The sequence below is a fragment of the Paralichthys olivaceus genome, chromosome 23 (genome assembly GCF_024713975.1).
Source record: "Paralichthys olivaceus isolate ysfri-2021 chromosome 23, ASM2471397v2, whole genome shotgun sequence".
Lineage (NCBI taxonomy): Eukaryota > Metazoa > Chordata > Actinopteri > Pleuronectiformes > Paralichthyidae > Paralichthys > Paralichthys olivaceus.
Genome location: NC_091115.1, coordinates 3,016,272 through 3,029,790, shown reverse-complemented (window position 1 = coordinate 3,029,790; position 13,519 = coordinate 3,016,272). Strand labels below are relative to the sequence as shown.

General features: G+C 46.4%; 2 protein-coding genes across 4 annotated transcripts; one reads left to right on the top strand and one right to left on the bottom strand.

Moving 5' to 3' along the window:
* The first annotated feature begins 9 nt into the window (after nucleotides 1-9).
* LOC109645489 (transcription termination factor 2, mitochondrial-like) lies at nucleotides 10-2,700 on the top strand. 3 transcript variants are annotated; one of them, XM_020111100.2, is made up of 2 exons: nucleotides 10-142; nucleotides 1,223-2,700. In XM_020111100.2, exon 2 carries the CDS (start codon nucleotides 1,237-1,239, stop codon nucleotides 2,380-2,382), a length of 1,146 nt encoding a protein of 381 aa, XP_019966659.2. In that variant the 5' UTR covers nucleotides 10-142; nucleotides 1,223-1,236; the 3' UTR covers nucleotides 2,383-2,700. The 3 variants fall into 3 exon arrangements, with proteins under 3 accessions (XP_019966659.2, XP_069376314.1, XP_069376315.1); XM_069520213.1 differs by lacking the exon at nucleotides 10-142 and adding an exon at nucleotides 159-310; XM_069520214.1 differs by lacking the exon at nucleotides 10-142 and adding an exon at nucleotides 427-449.
* Nucleotides 2,701-3,024: 324 nt separating this feature from the next.
* Nucleotides 3,025-13,519, bottom strand: cry1a (cryptochrome circadian regulator 1a). The gene is made up of 14 exons (XM_069520201.1): nucleotides 12,371-13,519; nucleotides 7,527-7,635; nucleotides 7,275-7,417; nucleotides 6,965-7,149; nucleotides 6,781-6,869; nucleotides 6,456-6,596; nucleotides 5,916-6,227; nucleotides 5,533-5,684; nucleotides 5,044-5,246; nucleotides 4,517-4,633; nucleotides 4,297-4,395; nucleotides 4,116-4,193; nucleotides 3,900-4,004; nucleotides 3,025-3,801 (listed from the first exon to the last, which is right to left on the bottom strand). Exons 1-13 carry the CDS (start codon nucleotides 12,526-12,528, stop codon nucleotides 3,904-3,906), a joined length of 1,887 nt encoding a protein of 628 aa, XP_069376302.1. The 5' UTR covers nucleotides 12,529-13,519; the 3' UTR covers nucleotides 3,025-3,801; nucleotides 3,900-3,903.

The window sequence follows — 13,519 nt, the reverse complement described above, 5'->3', positions numbered from 1 at the left end:
CTCCCGCTGGCCGCGCGCGCGGGGGCGGTCACATGTCGCCCATGTGTTCCCCTGCGTCTCCGCCCCTTCCGCGTACGCTGGTTACGAAAGCCGGGGCCAGTGGGTGTGACACGTCGAGGACACCTCCAGCTGCAGCTCTGCGGTAACAACAACACTTTAATTCACATTCTCACATCAACAAGCTGAGTTTCCTGGATCCCGTGTTTACATTTACTTTGTGTTGTTGCTGCTGTGCTTTTACTCGCTGCACAACACACCACGTGCATCTCGTGTGTGAGGAACAGTGTGATCTGTGTTGTGGTTCCAGCCGGTGAGGACAAAGCGTTTTCAGCCCGAACACTCAGTACTCTGTGTTCTCTCGGCCGGTGTGTGGGGGTTTCAGATGCACAACCTCAGTGTTCAGCTTCGAGCAGGTTGTTAAACCGGGTCATTGGTTTAATCCAGTCCAGGTTTGGATTCATTTAGATTTGGTTTTATTGAGCGACTTCTTTTAGTATCGTTGCACAGAGATCCCGGTGTGCAGGAATTCACAGGATCCGTCATTAAACTGAGAAGTTGGGACATTGTTGTTTTCTCTGTTACACTTGCAAATATGACTTTGTCTGATCTCCCTTTTTTTTTACGACAACATATTCTATTGTTTTTAATCACTATTTACTCACTCGTTAACTATGCACCGGAAATAAAATACACAAAACCCCATAATGCACCGAGGGGAAAGGTATGTGTGACAGAGAAGTGAAATTATTTAGCAGAGAAGAAAAATATCTCTGTTACACTTGCACTCTTTCTAATCGTACCTTTTCTGAATTCACTGGTCCCTGCTTTTCAAATAATAAATACAGATATTTGCTTTTTTTTGGTCTTTTATATTATACACAGTTAAGTTAAGTTTTGCTGTTAACAGTATAAAGTCTCATAAAATGAACTTGTGATGTTATCGGCCAGATATACGATGAAATAGCTGTTAAAATGTCCCTTTAATTATATGAATCACAAGTTGCTGCCACACAACACTGATGTATTAGAATGAATTATGAAGGTGTACCTAATAAAAAGACACGGAAGTGTCTTGTTTTTTAAGGAGTTAAAAGCCAAAGGTTTAGGATCCACTGATGTAATTTGTCCTGATGTAGATTTTCTCACACTTTTTTAAAAAACTTTATTAGTTTAGGATACTTTTCTATTTCATGTGCTTATAGATCTTTTATTCTTCGTGCAGATCCAATATCGACGATGCTCCGTGTCACCACTGCGTCCCTGTGCACCTCCTGTCAGAGGATGAAGCTGTTCCGCCCACCCTCCGCCTCCACCTCCACCTCTGCAGTGTGTCCTCCCAAAAGAAGAGTGGAGAACCAGCAAACTGTGGCCTCCCTCTACGAGCTGTCAGTGGACATCCGGAAGGTGCGCAAGTTCAAGGGCTGGGTCCTGTCTGAGGGCTCCGCCTACGTGTCTGAAACGGCTGATCTGTTGAGGGACATGGGAGCAGACACACCAGCGGTCGCCCGGATCCTGGAAGCTCACCCCGAGGCCGTCCTGTGTCGGCCGGAGGACGTGGCCGCCCAGAGAGACCTCTGGGTGTCTGTGTGCCCCAACAGCCGTGAGCTTATGAGCATCATCGAGAAGTTCCCAGCATCCTTCTTCACGCTAACTAACCACAGCAACCAGAGGGCCAACATCCTCTACCTCCAGAGCCTTCGCCTCAGCAAGCGAATCATCGGCAAGCTGATGGCGAGCGCCCCGCACAGCTTCAGTCGACCTGTGGAGCTCAACAAGGAGGTCATCCACACGCTGAGGGAGACCTACCTGGATTTGGGCGGTGATGAGGACAACGTGCGGGTTTGGCTGCAGAAGCTCCTGAGCCAGAACCCGAGCATCCTGCTGCGGCCCGCTGAGGGCTGGAGGGACAGTCTGGGCTTCCTCCGAGAGCAGGGCTTCACCACGGAGGAGCTCCTCAGCCTGGTCTCCAGCCTCAGAGCCTCCATCGCCGAGCTGCAGCCCGAAGCCATGCGGCACGCGCTGGCCTACATCGAGGGGGTTCTCGCCTGCTCCAAGGGCGAAATCAAGGAGATAGTGATCTGCTGCCCGGCCATTTTGTACTACTCCCTGCCCACACTGGTGGGGCGGTTCCAGGGGTTGATGGACGTCGGAGTGAGCATGGAGCAGGTGAAGGAAACGCCAAACGTCCTGGAGCTCACCACACAAATCGTTCTTTACCGGATCCAGAAGTTGGCGTCCTACGGGTACGACGTGCGCTCCGGCAGTTTGGACGTTATAATCGGAACCAAGAAGGACTTTGAGATGAGTTACCCCAAACTGCACCTCAGACAGCAAAGGCCGCTCTTTAACCCTGTCGCTCCGCTCAGGTCTGCTGAGGACTGAGTGTCTGCACCTGACTCTGCACTGGGCTGTGTCTGATGGGGAAAATGTCCGTGTTGATTTTTTTCAAAAGAGACATCTTCATCTTCTTCATCAAAATTCCTCCAGCAATACAAACATGTTTAGGCCTTAATCATGTTGGTTTGATTTGATGCTGAAGGCTCCGTGGCTGTTTTATAATCTTTTTCAGATGTAGTAAAGAAATATAAAAGAACTGTATGAAAACGAGTGCCTGTCTTATCTAGTAAAATAAGATAAACGTTTATTGATGATTGTGACTCCTGAACTCAACAGATGAGCAATAAATGTCAACATCTGTTACGTCTCTTTAATTTCTTTGTTCAGTGTCAAACGTGTGGTTTAAGAGCTGATTGTGTTAATTGGTTCATAAGTGATAACGTCAGCAAGTCATGAACCGACATCTTCACTGACTATCAGACTTGAGTTGTAGAGCACATGATTTGTTTAGCATTATTTTGATACCACATGAACGTACGGCATGTTGAGTGTAACTGTAGTTTACAGTAACAGAATCGATCGAGCCTAGTTATCACCTCCAGAGGTTGTTTGTTAGCAGGATTACGCAAAAACTTCTGCACAGATCACTGATTCCAAAGTTTTAAATCAAATAACAGACTGATAACATTTGTATATTTAAACCAGTTTTAATGAAACAAGCAGATTGAGAAGGACCGGGTGGGAGCAAATGAAGCAGTTCTCTCCAGTGGTACATTTATTGAGAATTATACAGGTGGGGGGGGCATGATATGAAGACTCCTTGTTCCTTTCATCCTGTCTTGAAATACCATTTATAGTTAATGTATATCGCCTCTACAGTGGTGAGGAGTTAAAATGAACCAGCTAGAACTCAGATACAGAGGAAATGATCGAAACATGTCTGTGGATAGATACATGGGATGGTTTGAAAATCGGGAGGTTGATTAAATGACGGGATGCTGCTGTCATAGCACAGATACAAGATTTATCACCGTTTTTTTTGGAATGGATGTTCTATAAATGCTTGAATTTTTATTGAAAATCTTCCAAAAAGAAAAATCCATCCACAATGATTTCTCATATCAAAAATATATATCAGTGGGTCTATGGGGGGAAGGAGGGTCTACACAAAGAGAGAAAACACACATACAAAATTCAAATATGTACAAGTTGTATGTGAGCTGAAATTAGCAAATTCATTATATACACAAGGACGTCTGTCCCAGCAATATTAACCGAAAGACGAGCACAGTGTAACAGCCTCTCCAGTGACACTGGCCAGGCCTCTCAGTCCAAATGATAATGTACAGTCCCATTTACGTGACACACTTTGAATGTGTTTTAACGACGTTTGCTGCTCCTGAAGGTGAGATCATGCAGCGTTGTAGTGCTTTCACGAAAATGCAGCGTCCACTCTGTGTTTGTCTGCAGACAGAGAAAAGAGAAAGACACTGACGATTAAAAATGATGAATAATAAACGCTCGTTCGAGTTTCAGCAAATAATGGGATTATGTTCACTAACCTCTCTAGTGAGTGCTCTGCCTCTGGAGTTTGGAGCTTTTGCCATTTCCAGAGTCCTCGTTGTGACGTTTGCCACTGGTCTGAGTGATGGAGTGGTGTTCAAGCCCTGGAAATACAACAGCACAGACAAACTATTAACACCTTAGATATAGGACATAAATATTAAAACTTCACATCACGAGGAGACTGCAGTTCAGGCGGATCTGTCGGTACGCACCTTTTTGAATGACAGGGGCAGGAATCTGCTGGGTGCCTGGAGTGTAACACATCATACTGGAGCTGGTGCCGGCATAACCTGGAACCAACAAGCAAGAGTTAGCTGAGATGTTATGAGACGTCACCAGGACGGTCTGGACTCAAGTCAGCAGAGAGGACAGAATTAGATGTGAGCTCCTCACCCTGCTGATGTGTGCCGATGCTGGTTTGCTGATCTCCCTGCAGGTAAAGCATGACGCCACTTTGCCAGTCTCCCTGGGAGTGAACAGGCATCCGATAGCCTGGAGCGAAAGAGAAGAAACAGCTCTTGATCATGGATGTAACTTAGTTGCAGGTCACTGCAGAGAAAGTTACGAGAAATCCAGGAGTTTTGAGTGAGGGAGGAGGAGGTGTGTCTCTTACTGGACGGAGCTGCGGCTTCATGAGTAGCCTCAACATGAAATCCCATCCCATCTGAGGATGCTTCGCCGGCGTTGTTGCCGTTACCGTTGGGGTTGGAGGGAACTGTAGCCAAAAGGCCTGAGGACACAGAAAACATCACATCAGCTACATCACAGCAAGATTAACACTCCAGACGTTATCTGTCCTGATGAGTCTCAAAACAAACTACAGACAGAATGTCGACTGGTTCTTTATATTCTGGATGTCAACACCTGCTGGACGACTGATGATCAATGTCTCACTCTGCTCCTTAAAACTTATCAAGCTTTTCTTCATGTAGCAATCACATGGCTTGTTCACATAATCAATTGTTTACGTGGACGGATCACCTGAAGGAGACCTTTCCTGTGACCTCATCATAAAAGTCAACATCTGAAGTGAAAACCTGTTTTCCTGATATCTGCACCCTGCTGCCTACAGCCTGACACGTGTTCCTGCTTCATATTAACATTAAACATGTCTGAGAGGAGTGAGTCCAGCGTCCTCACCGAGGCCCCTGTAACAGGAGAGCTGCTGGTAGATCTGTTTCATGCGCTCGATGTTGAGACGGCTGGTTTCTGCGTGGTGCACCATGGGCTTTGGGTAGTGGACTCCAATAACACATTTGGCTGCCTTCTGTACACTCTCCGGAGCGTTCCAGGGATCATAAATATACTTGGCTGGAAACCCTCGCAGAATGGGCAGGTAGCGCCTGAGTGAGGAGATGAAGAGGTTCAGTGATGTCAGTGACGTTTAATTAATTACATGTAAAATATATTAGTTTGTTTAAAAGTTTAAAAAAATTAACCAGCATTGAATATGCAAGTTAAGCAGCTACAGAGAAAATAACCTCTGATAAGAATTCAATCAGTCTGAGAGGATGAGGAATGTTTTATCCAAGAAATCTAAACGACGACTTGTAACTTTTTTGCACGAACGAGACCAAGATTGAAATCAATGGCCTCGCATCACACCACAGGAGGATCAGATTATCTCACCTTATGTAGTCTCCGTTGGGGTCGGTGCGTCGGCCGAAGCCCACGGGACAGTAGCAGTGGAAGAACTGCTGGAAGAAAGAGCTGCAGGAGAGCCACATCCAGCTGCCTGCGTTCACGCTCCAGTCCGCATCCAGCAGCAGCTCCTCAAACACCTGAACACACACAGGCCTCACGTTAACCGACAAACAGAAATGTTTGAACGTGTTTTTTCCTCTGTATTAGACTTCAGCTCCTGCATATCTCTTTCTTATATCAGTGGTATTGTTGATGCTGGTGTTTGTATCAGAACATCTCTAGCAACAAGGAAGAAAAGACTCATTTGACATGAAATTTAAATCATTAAATAACTTATATCCCTCTCTATAGTCATCGTCATGGCCTACCTTCATGCCCTCCTCCCAGCTGATCCACAGGTCTCCTCTGGTCAGGAAACAGGCCACGGCGTGCCGGGCCAGGTGGTGGATCCAGCCCTCCTGCCTCAGCTGCGTCATGATGGCGTCGATCCATGGGAAGCCTGTGCGTCCCTCCGCCCACTTGGCCAGCGCCTCTGGGTTGCGGTCCCAGGGTATCTGGACACAGATGGGGTTGCTCTCCATCTTGTCGAAGCACGGGTTGTTGGTGGCCGCCGTGTAGAAGAACTCGCGCCACAGCAGCTGACCGTAGAGCGAGAGAGGAGGGGAGCTGTTCTTCTTCACCTTGTTGGAGAAGAGGATAAAACCATGAGAAATTTGATCCTTGATCCATTTCTGCAGTTAAAGTCAGGGGGGTGCCCCTCATAATGTCAAGAGGAGTCAGATGTTGCTAATAATATCTGCTGGTATTCATGCACAAATTCTGCCCTCAAGCACAATATGACCTCCACAACTTCCAGATTTAAAAATGATCTTATTTGGGTAATTCTTTTTGTCTATGTTAAGACGTACCTTCCTGTAGAGGTCGGTGAGTTTGAAGTAGAAGAGGCGGCAGGAGAGGCAGCCAAAGCGCAGGTACGGGCTGAGGCCCGTCGGGCTGGCGAGCAGCGAGTTGGCGTTCATTCTGGGACGCTCGAAGTTGGCGACCCACGCCTGAGGAAAACAGTTCAGTGATCAGATATGACCAGGCATGATAGCAAGGTTGTCATGTTCAGGGAGGAGCTGAGTAATCTCATCTTACTCAGCTGTAAAACCACAATTAAAAAGGAATTGTGATAAATCTGCTGTATTTGAATTCTATTTGTGAAAGAAATGAAATGTAGATTCTTGGTCTTACCTTCCTCTCCAAATGTCTCTCAAGTCGTGTGAGAGCTTCAGTCTCTCCCCCCGGCCACACAGCGGAGGACAGACCCTCGGTATCGAAACCTGCAGGGAAACATTACAAACATCACGTTAAGATTTAGGCCACACTTTTGAATTTCGTTACGTGTCACGTGTGATCATGTTTTTACGTCTCTCACCAAGCTCCTCCAGGGAGGGGACTCCGAACTTGTCATCGTGGTCGTCGGACAATGGCGTGGCACATTTCCCCATGATGTCAGCGGTGATGGACTCTGCAGGCACCTCCACTGCCTCCATACGACTGATGAGAGTCTGGAACCGCTTGTAGGTGAGAGGGGACTGTCCCCCGTTCAACTCTATGATCCTGCAGAGAGGAAATAAGAACAAAACAGAGTCAAGGACCTCGGACATGCAAAGACAGAAACTGAATACAGCACAGGTGGTTGCACAGATGGATTAAATGCAGTTGCTGAGGTGATATCGACTCACTTGTCCAGGTCATAGAGTGTGTGGGAGGTACGAACTGTCACCTCCACTCCGGCCTCAGAGGCCAGCTTCTTAATCGCTGCATCTCGCTCTTTCCCAAAGGGCTCAGAGTCATACTCATAAGACAGACGAGAAATCTTCCATTCCTGGAGAACAGGGATTAACAGTGATAATGATTAAAAAAGTTAAGCTGGAGTGAGATGACAGAATATTTAGGGTCAAAAGCTCGTTGGTGCTTTCAGGTAAACATGTCACCTTGAAGAGTCTGGGAAAGACATCAGTGGGTTGGCCTCGAATCACAAACAGACGGGAGTTGAGCTTACGAAGGCTGGAGTCCAAGTCCTCAAGACTCTGCAGTAAGAACCTGGAGGAGGATAAGAACAGAGCGAGGTTAAAAATAGAGCCCAGCCGATGTTGTTATCAAACCCTGGCAACAGAGAAATGGAACTATGGCTTGATATTTAACATATTATTCATGAACTCCATTATAAAGACGTGCTGGGTTTGACATGACAACAAGCTAAACGCAGCGGTCTCTCGTCAGCCCGCTCTTTGATGTGCAATTGTCTGCAGCGAAATCGAATCAGGACCACCCACTCTGAAACACACTATTACTGTGTTTGCAAACTGCAGGCACAAAGAACGTCTCCCCAAGTCAGTGACCTAATTCAACGTGTTCTGCTGTTTTTCTCCACAGTGTGCGGCAGAAGCACAGACGCTGGTTCCTGTTACATGACTCCGCCACTCATTGGCATAGAGCTGACATGTGAATATGCAGATTTGTTCCCCAAAATTACATAAATCCTCCTCAGCAACAGCCAGTTCTCCTCGTCTCCTCGTCATGTGAGCAGTGGGAGTAAGACTAATGAAAATAATGAGAGAACTTTAAAGCTGCAACTGGTTTGATGATGGATTATTCTGTTTCAGTAGCCAGCAAAAATCTACAAAAAAGGTTTTATTCTGTTTGTTTAACTTGTATTGTGCTTGATTAATGAATGTAAACATATCTCACACACACACACACACACACACACACACACACACACGCAGACAGAGCGGCAGTAACATGGTGCTTCCCGTGCTGTTGCTATAGGAACCAAAGTTCGTAGGTGGAAGCTTCCTGTACCATTCAGCTCTGTGTCTTGAGTGCACGGCACGATACCCAGCTCTCCCTCTGCTGTTTATCACCATTCTGTAAATATTACTTAATAAGAGGACACTTTTCTTAAAGCATGTGGAAAAAGCAAAGGCCGTAGTTTTCAACTCATACGTGAATGTTAATGTTTCCTGGGACAGTTTGAAAGAGGCTGGAACGTCTCAGCATCACAAATGAGCAACTGAGTCAAATCGAAACAGAGCTGAGAAGAGAATTAAGATTAAGATACGTCCACGTATAAATAAAAGACTGATGACAAATAATGAGATGAGAAATCAAGTAGAACACAACGGCAGCAGCAGGAACAGTTTTTTCCCCCCACAAACACGCTGCACCACTTTTAAACAGTTTACTTCTCCCACAGAGGTTTGTGTTCTCCCTCCTGTCCATTTGTGTGTTTGTCAGCAGGATTACGCAAAAAAACGAATAAATGGATTTCCATGAGACTTTGTGGGAGGACGTGGTTTGAGTTAGGGAAGAACCCGTAACATTTCAGTGGTGATCCGGATTAGTGCGGAGGATTAGCAAACTTTTTCCTCACTTTGTTTAACATGTTTGCCACATATGAGAGATTGGCCACTCTTCACAAAAAACACTTCCCTGAAACCTGGTGGATGAGGCATGGGCCAAGAAAGAAGTTTGGTCTTTTGACATTTTCACTGACTTCTCTCTGTGAAAAGAACGAATCAGCCTCACTCAGGGAACTAATATCTCTGAGTGTGTGAAGTCTGTGTGGGTCTCTTGGGCCTTGGCTGTACTATTGTAGTTTCTTCTGCTGGGACAGGAGCACACTTGCCCTCCTACTTGTTATAAACACTCTTTTATGGAGGGACTCCACTCTAATTACATCCTCATGAACTTCTTTTGCATGACGTAAACGTCTCTCCTGATCACGGCCCACCCAGAATAACTCCACAGATTCAGGCATGAACAGTTAAAATGGATGTCAGATGGAGGCAGCTTTGTCGGGATTAGTGCTCACAGTTGTGTTGCTGATCACCAGAGATAGTTGGGGTCTCCTGTCGCAGCAGGAGAGCAGAAGTAGGTTAAAAAAGAGATTAAGAGGACGGGAGGTTTACTACTAACACCTACTTGCGCCACGTGGCGGTGTGATTACGTGATCAGACACTGACCTCCTCATTCACAAAGGATCGCTCACTAGAGCTCAAAGAAGAAGACTGCTCAGCACAGTGCTCACAGTATTTCTAAATCATTCTATGACAGAAAGGTTTTCCTGCTTTAAACCATGTATAATGTAGGATATCAACAGTGGCACATTATCACTCAGCTTTGATTAAACATTCAACGTTACTCTAGCGCACCATTATTTTAAATGCCTGCTCCAATGAATATCAATTAGAGCTTCTGTGCAGGTTTTAACATTCAACTCTTCATTTGTAAAAACAAATTCTCAACCCAGAGATAAAACAGAACTGAGAAAACATTTTCTATCAGGAGTCTCTTGATTGTGATGAAAACAGAATTTAATCCCCTCACTGTATTTCTCTTTTCATATTTTCCCACCTATTTAGAGATTAAGGGTTTTAATATCTCATGTACATGTCCGCTTTGTGAAAAATGAAATAAAGGGAAACGAACGAGGGCATATGGAGTTGTCTACGTGTGAATGCTGCATCACCTCTGGCAAGTTATATAACTGTGTAAGCATAACATGGATGCTCCATAACAGGCACGTCTTCACTGCTGCTGCTGCTGCTGCTGCCCTACTCTCCCAGTGACGGCATTGGGAGCGCATTAACCAGGCCACACAGCAGGAGAGGAAACAAGACCCAGCCAGACAGCTACTGTCCTGAGAACCTCAGGAGCTCTTTCATTCAACATCTGCATGCGTACACCACTGAGTCCTCCAGCCGGGATACTGCGCTTTCCACACGGCAGCAGTAAATAAGCAGACGTGAATGGGACTGTGTGAGTGGGTCGCAAAGCAAGCTGGGTAAAAAATGATGCCGACTGTTTGTTCAGGCCGAGGAAGACTTTTCATGTAACGCTGAAGGTTAGTTGACGACAGTGGGTTATAGTTCAGAAAACAGTCCACCAACATTCACTGTCTTTGCTCTTATCTCTGTCACATGAGCCTGTAAAGCTCCACACACTTGTCTTCCATTACACACACACACACACACACACACACACACACACACACACACACACACACACACACACACACTAGTTATGTAAACTTTTTGTATGAGATTCAGTGAGAACACTTGTGCCGGGTCTATAATGTCACAGGTACCAGTCACAGTGGTGATCTGTGACTGAGCTGCGAACCCGTAACAGGGAATAGTTTGGAAACTGATGCCGTAAGAGACGCGTGCAGCCGTAACCCATCCGACTTAAATCCCATTATGCCACAAAGCACAAAGACTGGACTCCATTTTGGAGATAATTACAAGTCTAGCGGGAAAATGAGGATCAACACATCAAATGACTGTTTACCAGTGTGAGAGCCTACTCACCTTTTCAAGAGGAGGAAAAGTAAATGTCATAAATTATGTGGGATGTCACCACCCAGCACTTCATGTGATGATGTAGCTGAAGATATAATTGATGTTTCTGCTGTTTTTTAAAATTGGGATTACTAGGTTAAGCTCTCAGTTCTACTGTAATGATGTAATGGAGAGCCACCCACATGTGTGTGTGTTGCCATTTACAAGGAAAACCTCATTCAGAATATTTGATCCAAATTTCTAAATGATTTCTATATTGTTATTATGCTCTGATAACATGTTCCTCACGTGAACAAGCTTCATTTACAGTGGCATCCCAAGAATGCACCTGATCCACAGTGGTGCACCAGATTATCTGTGACATGCAGTCTGTAGTAAGTTGTGCTCGTGTCTCTGACTGACGGCAAACACGAGGTCTGAAGCCGTTTCAAGTCGTCGTTCACAACAAGAAGCATCACAGTTACCACAGCCACCGAATCCATCTATCAGCAATCAGCAAAAAATAGAAATGATGCACATCTCGAAGCTGAATGTGAATTACTATGATTACTTTCATTGCTATTGCATTGTTTATCTTCTTATGTAATCAATTGGTCACTTAAATCTCGGTATAATGTGCTTCTCATGTTCCTACAGAGAAAATTGTCAACTATTTTATCTGGACAACAGATCACAACCCTAACATTATCAATTCACAATCAAACAAGAGGAAAAAAAGGTTTTACATAAGAGAAGCAGAATCCAGAATGTTTTTAAAAAATCAATTTGCCATCATACAAGATAAGTTCATGTCCTCATAGTTTCACGTTGGAGAAGATGAAACCAACACAAGTTTGACATTATTTGACCCAAAACATTGCAGCTTCACTTTCTGCCCATAAACTGGGTGAGTTAGTATTTCAATCTTAGAAAACTGTGCCTCCAAGGTTTCTACAGACAAAGGAGACACATTCTTATTTCAGCAACAGATCAAACCCCAGGAAATACTGCCACCACACAAAACTCAAAGGTCATCACAACAGAGAAGCTGAAACCCAGCAAGTGTTGGCCAAACTTTTCACAACGACAATCAACGTGGCATCTCATGAGATGGAGACACGTGTCTGACATCATTTGACCCAAACTCACCTGTCTGACAACAAACTGCTGATGTCCAGTTATTTCAAATGAGACATCAGCAAAACATTGGGCCCGTGTGCTTCTACCACTCTCTACTGAACTGACCCCAGATCCGCAAGGAACCAGCAGCGCTTCACGTTACATCTGTTTCACAATGGAACATTTATCATTTCCCACATATCTGTGGAAGGAGGCGCTGACGAAGAGCACGCACCCATGCGGCATGTGCACGGTGCAGCTCGCGGTGTGAACCGTGTGTGCATGGGTTCGTGTCTGCGTGTGCACGGTGTGAACCGTGTGTGCATGGGTGCGTGTGTGCACGGTGCAGCTCGCGGTGTGAACCGGTGTCTCACCTCCACCTGTTGATCCCGACGTTGGACGATCCGGCGAACCAGGGGTCGAGGATGTAGATGCAGCGGACGGAATCCGCTCCCTGCAGAGATTCCTTGAGGGACGGGTTGTCGTGGAGCCGCAAGCCCTTCCTGAACCAGTGGATCGTGTTAATGACCATTACTCGACTGGACGACTGCTTTTTCCTGAATCTCCTTTGGTGACGAGTGTCTCTGACAGTTCCTGTCCGCTGTCCTCCTCTTCTGTCCCTGACGATGAACAAAGTCCTTCTGCGCTAATTTGTTGTTGTTGTTGTTGTTGTTTTTTTAAAGTAATTTCAACAGACGCCTCTCTTCAGATTACCCTTGCTCTAACAGAACCTTTTCCATAATGTCGAAGAACGTGTAGACGGACGGCTGCTGAACCATTTGGCCTCAGGAGGCTGCGCGCTGTCCGGCGGGGTGGCGGGGGCGACGCGGCGGGCTTTAGGACCGCGCTGAGCGGAGGAGCCCGGCTGGTTGTATAACTTGTTATTCGTGAAAATGGAGGAAAACGATTAAATTAACATTCAACGACGCGAAGAAGCGACGCGAGCGAGAGTCTGTCCGCGGGACCGCGAGCAGAGGACAGCCTGGAACCAGCTTCGGCTGACCGGGGGGACGCGGTGGCGAGGAGCGGGCTCGACTCCCGGGAAAGCTGGTTATGTAAATACAGATCCTGGCGGCGGCTCCCGGGCGGACTCGTCGTCTCCAGCGGCGCCTGAATGCTCCGTGTGCGGTCTCAACACCTCCGCGGTTCCGTGGGGACTCGTCTCCGTCGCCGTCGCCGTCGGGGATGAGGATTCGAGCTGCGGTGTCGCGTCAAACACAATAATTCGGACAGAGATCACCCGCTCGACCACCTTGCCGCACGCTTACAGCACTGACTCCGCCCACAGCTGACGCACACGGCTCATCGGGCGCGTGATTGGTCCGCGTCGTTGCGTGCGTGTACGAGCGTGGTCACGTTTCTGCAGCGTGCGGCCGCTGCCCTCGGTAAAACGGAGTCCCTGACGGTCACTGTTCGATTCCCCGTACACCCGTTTTCCATTGAAAACACCTCAACGAACACGAGCGTCACTTTTTCTTTCCCTCTGTGAAAAAAGTTTTTTTTTTTAAAGTTAATTATTAAAA

Excerpts from the sequence above, each read along its gene's own strand:
- LOC109645489 (XM_020111100.2), top strand. The coding sequence starts at position 1,237 with ATGCTCCGTGTCACCACTGCGTCCCTGTGCACCTCCTGTCAGAGGATG.
- cry1a (XM_069520201.1), bottom strand. The coding sequence starts at position 12,528 with ATGGTCATTAACACGATCCACTGGTTCAGGAAGGGCTTGCGGCTCCAC. Across the intron at positions 7,418-7,526 it reads TCTTTCCCAGACTCTTCAAG|GAATGGAAGATTTCTCGTCT; the intron begins GTGACATGTTTA and ends CCTGTTCTCCAG. Across the intron at positions 4,194-4,296 it reads CATCGGCACACATCAGCAGG|GTTATGCCGGCACCAGCTCC; the intron begins GTGAGGAGCTCA and ends TGTTGGTTCCAG.